Source organism: Euprymna scolopes, chromosome 46 (assembly GCF_053919585.1).
Source record: "Euprymna scolopes isolate OS-2025 chromosome 46, ASM5391958v1, whole genome shotgun sequence".
NCBI classification, from domain to species: Eukaryota; Metazoa; Mollusca; class Cephalopoda; order Sepiida; family Sepiolidae; genus Euprymna; species Euprymna scolopes.
The window spans coordinates 109,475,287-109,489,744 of NC_136527.1; the positions used below are offsets into that span (position 1 = coordinate 109,475,287).

At 37.5% G+C, this 14,458-nt stretch overlaps 1 protein-coding gene across 1 annotated transcript in view; it reads left to right on the forward strand.

Moving 5' to 3' along the window:
* The window catches only part of LOC145270608 (glutamyl-tRNA(Gln) amidotransferase subunit C, mitochondrial-like), a 56,864-nt gene that overhangs the window by 16,114 nt on the left and 26,292 nt on the right, over positions 1-14,458 (forward strand). Inside the window, exon 3 of the mRNA XM_080126237.1 lies at positions 4,401-4,570. Within this exon, the coding sequence (XP_079982363.1) occupies positions 4,401-4,570 (170 nt within the window). The remainder of the gene's footprint in view (positions 1-4,400; positions 4,571-14,458) is intronic.

Below are 14,458 nucleotides of genomic sequence, written 5' to 3' on the forward strand. Positions count from 1 at the left end.
AATAGGGGTATGTTAATGTTTCTAGTGAGAGAATTATTTTAAGTGTTCTATTTAAAATTGTTATTTGATAAACTTTAAATAACAATTTAATTGATAATATATTTAATTTATTTGGAATTATTTCCGACATCGACTTTTTTAAAGATGAAGAGTTATCTCCCTCTAGAAACGTCAAAACATAAGGAGCTCTTCACCAAATAAAATAATTTGGTAATCTCAAGATTCTAGCTTGAAAAAATAATTCCGCGTAGACATAAACATGTGCTTTTGTTTTGTTTTTTTTAAATATTCAAAAAAAAAAAAATTTAATTCTTTTGTTTTTAATATTCTTGAAACGGCTATACAGAAACTTTGACTGCTTCGAATTCAAACTTCAGCTACACTTTTAGAAACAAAAAAAAAGCACGCCACCTCCTCGATCCCAAAAAAGCAAATCGAAAAAGCCCCCTCCCTCAAAAAAAGAAGCAAATTGAAAATTTCCTTTATTTATGAAAAAAAAAAAAAAGTTTTGTTCGCATACTTGCTGCTATTTTTATTGAAACAATAGTTGTTTTGATTTATTTAAAAAAAAAAATTTGGGGGGGGGGGTCTTTTTAATGCACGGACAACAAAAAGTGCTCAATATCCGGAGAATAGTTTCTTCTCTTTGCATAAGAATATCACATACATTTTTTTTTTTTTGTTTTTTTGACGATTACATTGACATGTTTTTGTCCGTTCTTTTCTTATTGAAATTGTTGCCCATGATTAATAATCTTAGGTGTGGTCAAACGGAACTTCATGTCAACCTGGGCAATGCCGGGTGCCCATGCTAGTAGCCAATAAAAGTTACTTTACAAACTGCCTGCATAATTATTTTTTGTGTTTTGAGCACCAACTTGAGACAAGCATAATGAGCGGATGATTATGGTCTGTGCAGTGAACACACACAGACATGTTCAGAGAGATGTGTGCAGAGAAGTAGACTTTGATAGTATGGTCACCTCAAAATGATGGATGAGAGTTCTTGTGTTAGTAGATACAGAGAAGCTGTCGTAGCAGTACAGTTAGGGAAGCAGGAAACCGGAAGAGAATTCCAAAGTCTAGCAGTTCTGGGAAGAAGTTATTAGAGTAGAAGGCCTTCCTACATCTAGGGATTTCTACTGCGAAGGGGTGGGACTTTGCTGCTTGTCAAGTTTGTCGGGGATATTTTCGTCAAGTGCTTGTAAAACAGGTAGAGGGATGCAACATGACAGGTATTGGAATCGAGCACCAACTTGAGACAATGAGCGGATGATTATGGTCTGTGCAGTGAACGCACACAGACACGTTCAGAGAGACGTGTGCAGAGAAGTATACTATGGTCACCTAAAAATGATTGATGAGAGCTCTTGGGTTAATAAGTGCAGAGCAGTTCACAATTCAGAGAGATGAGTGCAGAGAAGTAGACTTTGATAGTATGGTCACCTCAAAATGATGGATGAGAGTTCTTGAGTTAATAGATACAGAGCAGCTGCGGTGGCAGGGTTAGTTCACGAGTGTAATATGTAAGACCGCAATTTGCTATGCGGTCGGTAGGACATGTGTCTCCAAGTATAATAACCTCAGATTGATACATATAATAGGGTTCATACAGATTTTCAGTGACCATTTTCAAGGACTTTTCAAAGTTTTTCAGGGCCTTCTCCAGATAAAATTCAAGTTTTCTGGGACAGAGGCTGAAGCTTAGATGACAGTTCAGGACCTATTAGGTTGGCGACTCTCTTTTGGATCCTGTCCACGAGCGAGAGACTAGTAGCAGATGCACCAGCCCAAACGTGACAGCAATACTCCACACATGGGCAAATGGTGGCTTTGTAGAGGTACTTTTCAGGCGAAAGTAACTTTCTAGCACGATAGCGAGAGCCCACTTTCTTTGCAGCAGCCTTGGCAATGCTCTCAATGTATTTATATAACCCTAACCCCTCTCTCGTCCGAGGGCCGAGCCGCATCCGTCGCTATCCTGGTTCACGGGAGCATACTTCTGATGTACTTCTGGCCGTGTTCGTCGCTCCCAGCTCACAGGACCATAGATGCAACCCAGCAGGGCTACATTCTTACTTGTCTAGTGGTGGACCCCTCAAGGGTGATCAGACTCTCACTGGTCACTGGAAAATATCTTTTGCTGCTCAGGGCACGCGAAATGTGCATGACCCTAAGTCCATGTGGCAACATTGTCGATTTCGGCCGTCACTCTGGCTTCGTGCTGGATCCAGTCTGTCTCCTTCATCATCTGGCGTCAGGGCATACCTGAAATAAACTGCATCTTCATTCAGGCTGGCAAATCGAGAAACAAGGAAAAACTCTGGGACATTCTTATATAATGAAACAGTATAATTATTCATAAATCGATTTACACTTGTTTATAGTCGAGTTCTTTGATCCAAGCTTCATGATGCAGGTTAAATTCCTCTAATTAATTTCCCAGCTAAGAACAAGAGCTTTCAACTTAGCTCTTATGAGGTTTCGCCCCACCCCCCAGGCGGGGTGAAAGCTATGTGGACGTCTCGAATGCTAGTCAGTAAAAAGGACTCTAACTCTAAAAAGCCAATAGTTTTTATCAAATCAGAAATTCCTCCCTCTACCTTTTTGGAGTTATTCTTTCTTTTCTCTTCCCTTTCTCCTCATTCCCTATTAATTTGTACTCCCTTTTTCTTCTTTTAAATTTCCTCCCTCTCTCGGTTTCCCTAATTTCTACTCCTCCTCTCGGCTTTATCTCTACCAATTTTTAACCCTCATTGCACTGAGGTGTTAACTTATCATGTAATTAGGAGTTATTAGTCACCCCGGTCGAACAATGCCTGGCGGCGACCCCTCACCCCGTTCTTCATCTCGCTCAACAGAGATTTTAAAAACAACCTTTCCATTCTTGATAGATGTGTAGTCGTTTGTCTTTCTCTTAAAAAACCGCACCCCGGCACTGATGTGATAAGCGATAACTATTTATTTCCCATTGAAATATTTTATTTCTTCTGGACATTTTTCATAAACATCTATTTTATCTTGACAAAGTGTCAGCATGGCCCCCCCTCCCCTAACCATACCTCATCCTCTTCCATCTTCTCTTCCTCTATTTGAAAAGTAAGATCATCTGGTGTTGCCAGGGATCTCGTCATATTTATTCCAACTGATGTTTCCTATGAACGTTAAGCTTGAACGAAATAGAAGCCGACTGACCATTACATCTGCCTGCCTATAACAGGGTTCGTACAGATTTTTAATGTCTATTTTCAAGGGACGGGGCACAAGGGGGAAGGGTAGTGGCAGCCACCATAAATACAAATGACACCCCCCTCTCTAAATAAATTTTCCTTGTGTGGACAGGACTCTCTAATGGCGAATTTAAAAGCTGTAAAGAGAGTTAATATTCGAGATGAAATGAAAAAAAATTTCCAAAAAACACGAAAAAATAATGTACGTAGATTTGGGAAAATCTTTTTAATCAGTTTTTGGCCAGAAATTTGGCTGTCAAGGGGTCAAAGTTCAATGATTTGACCTTTGAAAACTCTACCAAACTCCTCCGCCAAATTTTAATCATGTCTGGTTAATTGTGATGACCAAAAATGAGGTGGACCAAATAAGAAAAATAAACAAAATGGCGGCCATGTTGATTGGAAATTTAAAAGCTGTAAAGAAAATTAATATTTGAAATCAAAAACCTTTAAAACTACTTAAAATAAAAAAGATGCAGGTATGTTGCAAAGTAATTTTTATTGACTATGGTGACATTTATTTGTTGTATATTTGCTATTTGAGCACTTTTTCGAATCGCTGTGAATTGTAAAACAAAGCCCAAATTTTGTTTTGAAAACTTGAATTTTGTCTGGAGACAGCCATGAAAAGCTTTGAAAAAAATCTTTGAAAATAGACATTGAAAATCAGTACGAACCCTGACTTAAAAAAATGAAGAAAGATTTGTAGATGTACGTACCAGTAACAGAATGAAGATGTCATATTCCAAAAATCACATAAATTGATCAAGTAGTTTTTGCTTTAACTAAGAGAATCAAATTTTATGAGTAAGCATCACCATCTTCAAGAAACAAGGGCAGATAATAAATAACGACCTTACATTATATTACCAAAATCAGCCTTGTAATGCCTACAATTTCTTATTAATCATTTAAAATCGATTTTCTTTAGAAAAATTAAACTATATGATCAAATTACATGACTTTTGGAATATAATATTTTCGTTTTGTCACAGGTACATATATCAAAGATTTTTCTATATTTTTTTTTTTAATATAAGTGGAATTCTTGACAACCACCGGTAATGATCTTGCAAAAAAAATTATTTTTTATTTTTTTTTTTTTTTTTAGTAACTTAATTTTCTGTATTTTTGTTTTTTTTTTTGTCTTTGTTTTAAAACTCGTTGAAGACGCTGCCCGTAGATTGCACTCTTGTCGATAAACTTGAACGCCTCGCCCTGGTGGATTTTGAAAGTGAAGTAGCCGTTGAAAGGTTGAAAGAAACGATCCGATCTGTCGAGCCAATCTTTGCTGTTGATACGACTGGTGTCGAACCGATGGTTTCGTTGCTGGAAGACAGGTAAGGTCCCGCAATTTTCTCTCTCTCTTTTTTTTTTTTATGAGAGAGTTACCACTTATCAAGGCCACAAGGTCACTCAAGGATAAGGGTTAATGAGTGTACTGCAGTAGCATAGTAATCGTTAAAGGTGTAAATTAGGTAGAATTTGTTTACATTGGACTTGAAAACTACCATGTTGTAGTCAGCCAGGAAGCAGGCCAGCGAAACAGTGTTCCACATGCGGTCAGTTCTAGGAAAGAACCTTTGTTCATGGAATCTGCATTTAGAATTAGGCACAAATAGAAAGAGGAGGAAATTGTTGATAGTCGTTGTAGCTATTTGAGTTTTTTTTTTCTTTTTTTTTTTTTTTGAATGTTTGGCAAGAGGGACCATAGATTGGAGCTCAGACGAGCACTTGCCATGAAAACAATGATAGAGCAGAAACAGGCTCGCAGCATCTCTTCTGTGGGAAAGAGGTTGCCGTGAAGAGGAAAGGGCATCATCTACTAGGTTTCGACGTCTATTTTGAACTCTATCAACGCAAGATGAGGCGGTCAGCAGTTCTTGCCCAGATGTAGCATTCGTACTCCATTTTAGGACGTACTTGACTCTTATACAGATAGAGGATTGCATCAGCAGTGAGATACCTACTGGAGCGGTGAAATGATCCAAGCATTTTTTTCCATCTAAAAATACCTAAAGATTCATTGTTTGTTACTTCCCATTTCTTTGTTTATTATAAGATACTTCCTATTCCTTTGTCTATTGCCCCTCTTTCCCCTCAGCACTTAGTGACTCAGGTCCACCTCAGTGTCGCTATCTGAAGTCCCCTCACCCCAGCTACTTGGAAGCTGTCCGTCCCTCTCTAAGCATCTCATTGATCCGGTAAAGTGTCGTTGGTCCCTTTTATTATATGTTCTGTAGGTTTCTATTGTCATTGTCAAATCTAAAAGGCTTAATCTAAAAATACCTACAGATTCATTGTTTGCTACTTCCTATTTCATTGTACCTTTGTATAATATTTCCTATCTATTGTTCCCCCCTCAGCATTTAGTGATTCATGGGTCACCTTCATACGATAGATGTGTAGCATGAGTCCTAAAGTCGGGATGAGTTTGAATGACCTCAGAGGAAGATTAAATCTGGACAGAATAGGTGTGTGCAAAACAGGAGACTTTGATGGTATGGTCACATTTAAAGAATGAAGAAGCTCCCCAACTGCCACCCCCAACGTTGTTTCCATAGTTTAATTTTCCTTCATCTTCTCATCTGGCCATGTGGTTGTTTCTCAAATTGGCAGTTACTGAGGGGATGCGCAGGAGTTCACAAGTATATAAAAAAATAAAACAGCTCAAAAGAAAATATAGAAAACACATTCTGTGGATGTCAGTTGGGCTTTGGGTGCATGCATGATGCCACTATGGCAGATAATAAATAACGACCTTACATTATATTACCAAAATCAGCCTTGTAATGCCTACAATTTCTTATTAATCATTTAAAATCGATTTTCTTTAGAAAAATTAAACTATATGATCAAATTACATGACTTTTGGAATATAATATTTTCGTTTTGTCACAGGTACATATATCAAAGATTTTTCTATATTTTTTTTTTTTTAATATAAGGGGAATTCTTGACAACCACCGGTAATGATCTTGCAAAAAAAATTATTTTTTATCTATTTTTTTTTTTTTAGTAACTTAATTTTCTGTTTTTTTTTTTTTTTTGTCTTTGTTTTAAAACTCGTTGAAGACGCTGCCCGTAGATTGCACTCTTGTCGATAAACTTGAACGCCTCGCCCTGGTGGATTTTGAAAGTGAAGTAGCCGTTGAAAGGTTGAAAGAAACGATCCGATCTGGGAAGCTGCACCCTTGTGCACCTAGTGTTCATATCTTAGTTTTCTGTCAAGGCCGAGTTCGTCAGTCAATTTATGAATCCATTTCTCCATCTGTTCCGAGCCACACATTGCAATGTGCTACAAGCCACAATCTGCATTCAACTGTCTCCAACTAATAACTATCCTCAACTCTGTGTTCGACCATTACAAACCAAAGACTGTCTGCAAACCGCTCCCAACTCAGTGTCGCTATCTGAAGTGTCGTTGGTCCCTTTTATTATCTGTTCTGTAGGTTTCTATTGTCATTGTCAAATCTAAAAGGCTTGATCTAAAAATACCTACAGATTCATTGTTTGCTACTTCCTATTTCATTGTTTATTGTAAAACACTTCCTATTCCTTTGTCTATTGCCCCCCTTTCATCTCAGCACTTAGTGACTCGGGTCTACTTTATAGTATCACACAAGCACTTGCCATGAAAATCAATGATAGAACAGAAACACGCTCATGACGTCTCTTCTGTGGGAAAGAGGTTGCAGGGAAGAGAAAAGGACATCATCTACTAGGTTATGACATCTATTTTGACTCTATCAACGCAAGATAAGAAGCTCGCAGCATCTCTTCTGAGGTTGCAGGGAAGAGAAAAGGGAATTTATCTACTAGGTTTTAAAGCCGATCTTGAACTCTATCAGATAGAGGATTGCATCAGCAGTGAGATATCTACTGGAGCGGTAGAATGATCCAAGCATTTTTTTTATGTCCATGATTCAGATGGTTTTTGGTATTTCACAAGCTTACTCTCCGATCCCCATGATTCAATGGGTCGGAAACGCAGAAAGTTAATCTTGAATTTTTTTCAGCAACCTCGTAACTCTTGCTTCTCTTATTTAATGTCCTTCAGTCCTCACATTCTATGAGCAGTGTTTCTGAAAAAGGGGTAAGAATTGCTGTTTTCTGGGTTGGGATTTATTCATCTTGGATTAGTATTTCTTTTTTTTGCGCCTTACATCTTTGCGGCATGATAGGTGAGAAACCGTTTCGGAGGGAGCTCTTGAGCTCCCTACACATAAAAGCTTTTTACTAGTACTAGTTGTGTATGTGTGTGCGTGTGAGGGGGGGGGGCTTTGCTCGGTCGTAAAGTATGATATTTTAATTCGTCCAGATTTCGTATAGATTATTATTGAAGAGTCGTGATTTCCAATGTAAGCAAAAAAAAAGTATTTAGGTGCCATCAGCTTCAAGTCCAATGTAAACAAGTTCTTGATGAGCTGTTCCCCTTAAGTAATCCTATTTACCAAATTTGCACTTCTAACGATTTTTTTTTTTTTTTACACAGTGATCACTACTTATCAAGGCCCGGAAGCCACTCAGGGATAAGGGTTATTGCAAGTACATTACGTTAGTGTGGAGATTTGATGAAGTGTTTACTTAAGGGGGGGGGCGGTTCATTAGGAATTTGTTAACATTGGACTTGAAGACATCCAAGTTGTAGTCCGGTGGGAAGCAGGCAGACGGAACAGAGTTCCACAGGCGTGCAGTTCTAAGAAAGAAGCTTTGTTCATGGAATCCGCGTTTTGATTTAGGCACAGATATAGAGTGGGGGAAATTTTTCACAATTTATAAATTAAATTATTTAATTATTAATTAAAACACATTTAATCATTTTAAATCTTCATTTTTCATTTCTTGTTTTATTTGTTATACAACGTATTGTTTGTATTGTCCAATAGTTTAAATTTTAAATTATACAATAAAGTTTTTAAATAAAAACACATTAAATCCTTTTATTTTATTCTAACGATTACTATGATATAGTCCCTTTGACCACTGTATACTCATTAACCCTTATCCTCGAGTGGCCTCCAGGTCAAAGAAGCTTTGTTCAGCTAATCTATGTTTAGGTTTAGGCACAGATAAAGCGTGGCGGGTATTATTAATAGTGCTTTCAATTAGTCGAGTGTTTTATGTGAAGGTTTGGCAAGGGGGGACCATAGCATACAAAGCTTTATCTGTGCCTAAACCTAAATATAGATTCCATGAACAAAGCTTCTCTCTTAGAACTGCACACCTGTGGAACTCTGTTCCATTGACTTGCTAGAAGAAAACGAAATGAGAATGAGAGAAAAAATAGGCAACGGGTATGTGTTGCGTGTCAAAAACAAAGTGACTGCCATGAACAAATTATCTATGGATGTGGTGACTCGGCAAAATACACTAAAACCTTCCATTGCAGAAAACTGGAAGAATGGGCCAACCAACAGCGTGCAAAGTATTTCCTGGCTGAACTAAACGAATGGGAGAATGTTTGGCATCCGGTAAAATGCCCCTTCCCCAGCAAAAATAAAGTGATAATAAAATTGAAACAAATTGAGAGAAACCATTTTCTTGTGAAATATTTAAATATAAAACAAGTCAATGGAACTCTGTTCCATTGATTTGCTTCCCAACTGACTACAATATGGTCGTCTTCAAGTCCAATGTAAACAAGTTCTTGATGAGCCGTTTCCCTTAAGTAATCCAATTTACAAAATTTGCACTTTTAACGATTACTATGATATTGTCCCTTTGACCACTGTATACTCTTTAACCCTTATCCTCGAGTGGCCTCCAGGCCTAGAGAAGTGATGATTCCTTTGTGAAGAAAAAAAAGCTGGTGACGTTACCATATGAACTGATTAAAAACTTAACTCAGCTTATTAAAACCGGAACTCCGGACATGTCACTTCCGGTCCCCATTCGCATATAAAAAAGGTATTTGGGAGCCATCGGCTAGAATTGAAACCGAAAACAAAACTTTATAATTCAAAGCTGGTGACATTACCACTGTACCAACGTGACACGCACATGACCTGATTAAAATAAACTAAGATGAATGTACAAAATTTTGACCCCTTAAAAAACTATTTTAACCAAAGACCCATAAAAGAATGGCCCATAAAAATATCCAATCACTTATCAAGGCCAAGAGGCCAGTCGAGGATAAGGGTTAAAGAGTGTACAGTAGAAATTGGACAATATAGTGACCGTTAGTAATGGAGATTCGGCAAATTTGCTAACTTAAATGGAACGGCTCATCAAAAAATTTGTTTACGTTAGACTTGAAGACAACCATATTGTAGTCAGCTGGAAAGCAGGAAAACGGAAGACAATTTCATAGGCGTGCAGTTCTAAGAAATAAGCTTTGCTCGTGGAATCTACGCTTAGGTTTAGGCACAGATAAAGAGTGGGGGAAACTAGTGATAGTGTTTTCTGCTAGACGGGTGTTTCTTGTGAAAGTTTGGCGAGGGGAGGGGGAACCATAGAATGGAGCTCAGCCGAGAGCATCTGCCATGAAAATAACGATCTTTTACTTGCATGTTTATACATCCACTCTCGAATATTTGTTAATCTACGTGAACAAATAGTGAAAGAGTGACATTTTTTTTTTTTCAAGAGGTGGGTGTAGTTTGCTTGAAGCATTGTATAGCATGTAGTTAAATGGAATTGTAGAAGGCGGTACAATGCAGAAGTAACAGAAAGACACAAACTGAAGCAGGTGAGAAATTTATTAATACAACTTATAAATACATGTGTACATATTCATATTTCATATACGCAGTATATTTATATTTGCACAGTGGTTACCTGGGAAAGTCGGTCTGGTGGTATGTCCGTGTAATATAATATTTAGAGAAAGATCTCTTCGTCAGATGTGTATAATTATACACACCAAAAATAAATTAGTTGGTGAAATATGCCTATTTATTTATATAATAACAATATTTCTAAATAATAATAATACTTCTTTTTTTAGTTTCGAAAGAGATAGAATTTGAAAATAATGAGACGGACAGACATATCCCCTTTTAATATATTAGATTTTTTTGTCAAGAGGTAGGGGAGACAAGTAAAATAAATTTGATGCAATTTTCATTTCCAAAGTTTGATTGACGATTGTTTACAAAATTTGGTTATGTCAAAACGATCTGAGACCCCAGAATTTGAAAGATCAAACGCAAAGTAACTTGTCATCGAGACCTATAAAAACTAAACAATGTTCAAATCTTACGTATGCATTTCTCGCTCTTTCTTTCTCTCTTTTTCTCTCTTTTACTCTCTCCATCAATAGAGAAAGAGAGGAGAATTCTGTGTGCGATGGTCACATAGCAGTTTTGTCACTGGCGTTTGTCGACACGTGTTGGATCGAATTTAAATATGCTCCGTCAGTGTTTAATGTAAAATAAATAAATGTTTGCTTTTTCGATACAGCGTTCGATTTTAGCAAGCGGTCCATGCCATCAATGACGATAGAATACTGCATGTCACGACGCCAACCAAAAAGACTCAACGATCAGACCTATGTCTGTTTATAACCCTAACCTCCCTTCTCGTCCGAGGGCCGGGCCGCATCCGTCGCTATCCTGGTTCACTGGAGCATACTTGTGATGTACTTCTGGCCGTGTTCGTCACTCCCAGCTCACAGGACCATAGATGCAACCCAGCAGGGCTACATTCTTACTTGTCTAGTGGTGGACCCCTCAAGGGTGACCAGACTCTCACTGGTCACTGGAAAATATCTTTCTGCTGCTCAGGGTACGCGAAATGTGCATGACCCTAAGTCCATGTGGCAACATTGTCGATTTCGGCCGTCACTCTGGCGTTGTGCTGGATCCAGTCTGTCTCCTTCATCATCTGGCATATCTGAAATAACTGAAATAAACTGCATCTTCATTCAGGCTGGCAAATCGAGAAACAAGGAAAAACTCTGGGGCATTTTTATATAACGAAACAAAATAATTATTCATAAATCGTTTTACACTTGTTTAGTCGAGTTCTTTGATCCAAGCTTCATGATGCAGGTTAAATTCCTCTAATTAATTTCCCAGCTAAGAACAAGAGCTTTCAACTTAGCTCTTATGAGGTTTCGCCCCACCCCCCAGGCGGGGTGAAAGCTATGTGGACGTCTCGAATGCTAGTCAGTAAAAAGGACTCTAACTCTAAAAAGCCAATAGTTTTTATCAAATCAGAAATTCCTCCTTCCACCTTTTTGGAGTTATTCTTTCTTTTCTCTTCCCTTTCTCTCTTTCTCTTCGTTCCCTATTAATTTACCCCCTTTCTCTCTTTCTTTTGTCCCGAACCTTCTCTCGGCTTTATCTCTACCAATTTTTAATCCTCATTGCACTGAGGTGTTAACTTATCATGTAATTAGGAGCTATTAGTCACCCCAGCTGTCTTCCATATCGCTCAACAGAGTTTTTAAAAACAACCTTTTCATTGTTAACAGATCTATAACAGCCCTCGTTTGTGTTTCTCTTAAAAAAACGCACCCCGGCACTGATGTGATAAGCGATAACTATTTATTTCCCATTGAAATATTTTATTTCTTCTGGACATTTTTCATAAACATCTGTTTTTCCTTGACCAAGTGTCAGCATGGCCCCCTAACCATACCTCATCCTCTCCCATCTTCTCTTCCTCTATTTGAAAAGCAAGATCATCTGGTGTTGCCAGGGATCTCGTCATATGTTGGTTATAGCTGACACTATATCGACTCCTTGATGTAAGGGAGATGTATATCATTTTAGTGTTTATTCTCCCTGGTGAGTGGGTTGCTGTGCCAAGACATAACAACAGGTTCGAAACATTCTCACGACAAAACAAATAACTATCGCGAGCAAACGGTGTCTGGTTAATTTTAATGCATCTAAAACCAAACTTCTATCTTTACACCATCAGCGCTCTGATCCCAGGTTGCCATCAATTGAAATGAATGGCTTTCATCTTGGGCAAACTCTATGTTTTGACAAGTTTCTGGATCTGACCGTTACGCCTGATTTGAGATGGAACACGTATATCAAATCTGTTGCCAATGCTGCTGGAAAAATGGTAGGATCATTCTACCACTCTAGTAGATATCTCACTGTTAATTCAATTCGCTACCTGTAAAAGAGCCAGGTACGCCCAAGGATGGAGCACTGATACCACATCTGGGCAGGAGCTGCTAGAAACATCTTATCCTGCCTTGATGGAGTTCAAAATAGATGTCGTAACCTCGTAGGGAATGCCCTTTTCTCTTCTCTGCAACCGCTTTCTCACAGAAGAGACATTGTGAACCTGTCTCTGCTTTATCGTTATTCTCATAATAAGCGCTCGTCTGAGCTCCAATCTATGGTCCCCCCCCCTTGCCAAACTTTCACATAAAACACTTGACTAATTGAAAACACTATTCATAATTCCCCCCACGCTTTATTTGTGTGTAAATCTAAACATAGATTAACTGAACAAAGCTTCTTTCTTAGAACTGCACACCTGTGGAACTCTGTTCCGTTTGCCTGCTTTCCAGATGACTACAACTTGGATGTCTTCAAGTCCAATGTAAACAAATTCTTGATGAGCCGTTCCCCTTAAGCAATCCAATTTACCAAATTTCTACTAAAAACGATTACTACGATATTGTCCCAGTGACTAACGTACACTTATTAACCCTTATTCTTGAATGGCCTTTGGGCCTTGATAATTGGTGACTCCTTTGTAAAAAAAAACAAAAACCACAAAAACATGCGAAACTTCAAAGGTTTCTTAGGCATCACCTAGTAGGAAACGGATTTTACTTGCAAAAAAAAAAATTTTCCGAACTCATTCATATGTAATTCTGTAGATGTTCACTCTGATATTGTAGCTCTTTTGTTAAAACTGCAATAGTATTTATCTAAGCTAGCATGAAAGCTGATAATGGATCTGGTATGGTACAATATTAATAATTAACTAGGCGGGACCTGTGGAAATTCCACAGGGACTCATTCATATGTAATATATTGATGCTCGCATATTCTGTAGATGTTCAGCGTGAATGGAGACGCTCTGATGCTATTGCAGCTCTTTTGTTAAAACTGCAAAAGTATTTATCTAAGCTAGCACGAAAGCTCAGCAAAGCTCATAAAGTACGCTTAAATATGATATTTTAATTCTTGTAAATTTCATATATATTATTATAGAGTTAATGTTGTATCGATTTTTATATGTTATGAAGTTGCAATTTCAAAAAAACAAAATATATATCCATATGACTTGAATCGAAACCGAAATAAAAACTTATGAAAAAAATATATAACTTGAGTTCCTTCAGCCATAATCGAAACCAAAAACAAAATTCTTGATAAAATTATTTAAAAAAAAAAAAAAAAAAAAGATTACTGGAGTGTCATCAGTTATAATCGAAACCGAAATCAAAACTTCTGAAGAATTCTTATTAACTTATTTATGACAAGAAATGGAGGTACATAACAATTAAACGACCCAGATGTAAGTGTGACACAGAAAATAACACACGCTATCGTATTAATATATAGATGTTTCAATTTTAAAAAAAGAAAAAAAGAAAGGTGAAAAAGATATTGATTGAACTTTTTTTCTTTCTTTTAATAACATTTTTGCATCTTAACACGTTCCAAAAACAGTTTGTCTGTTTGTTCAAAGTTTTAAAATTTTTAATGATGCTTCCAAAAGCTTTAATACCAATTTTTATGCATTGTTATTATTTTAGCAAATTTCTAAAAAAAAAAAAAAAATATACAGAAACAATGTTCTAAAAATGTGTCTGTCTCTTTTTTATTGTTTACTAGCGGGAGGTACCCGGCGTTGCCCGGGTGTTTGTAGGTGTATGTATGGGAGTGGGGGGGGGGAATAAGTAATAACCCTGCTTAAATATTATAAAAAAAGACGATGTTAAAAAAATCGGAAAAACCAAAACGGAAAAAAAATGGCATGTATAGGGGAGGGGGGTAAATTAAAGAATAAGCGAAGTAATAAAAAAAATGTTGCCCGGGTGTTTAAATGTGTAAAAGAAAAAAACACAATAGTTTTGGTCGGGAGGTGGGATTGAGCCAGGAAGCCTTGATGTGGAGGTGGAAACAAAAGCCAACTACTTAACAGTCTCAACCACGAGTGAGAGTAATTGATTAGCGTGTTAACTTAAGGCTCATAAAGCGAGTGAAAGAGGTTTGATTGACAGGAAGACGCTAAATAACGTCATCGCGGGATTGTTATGATGATGTGGCAGTATTTTTAGTTTTCGCTTCCCCCAGATGATG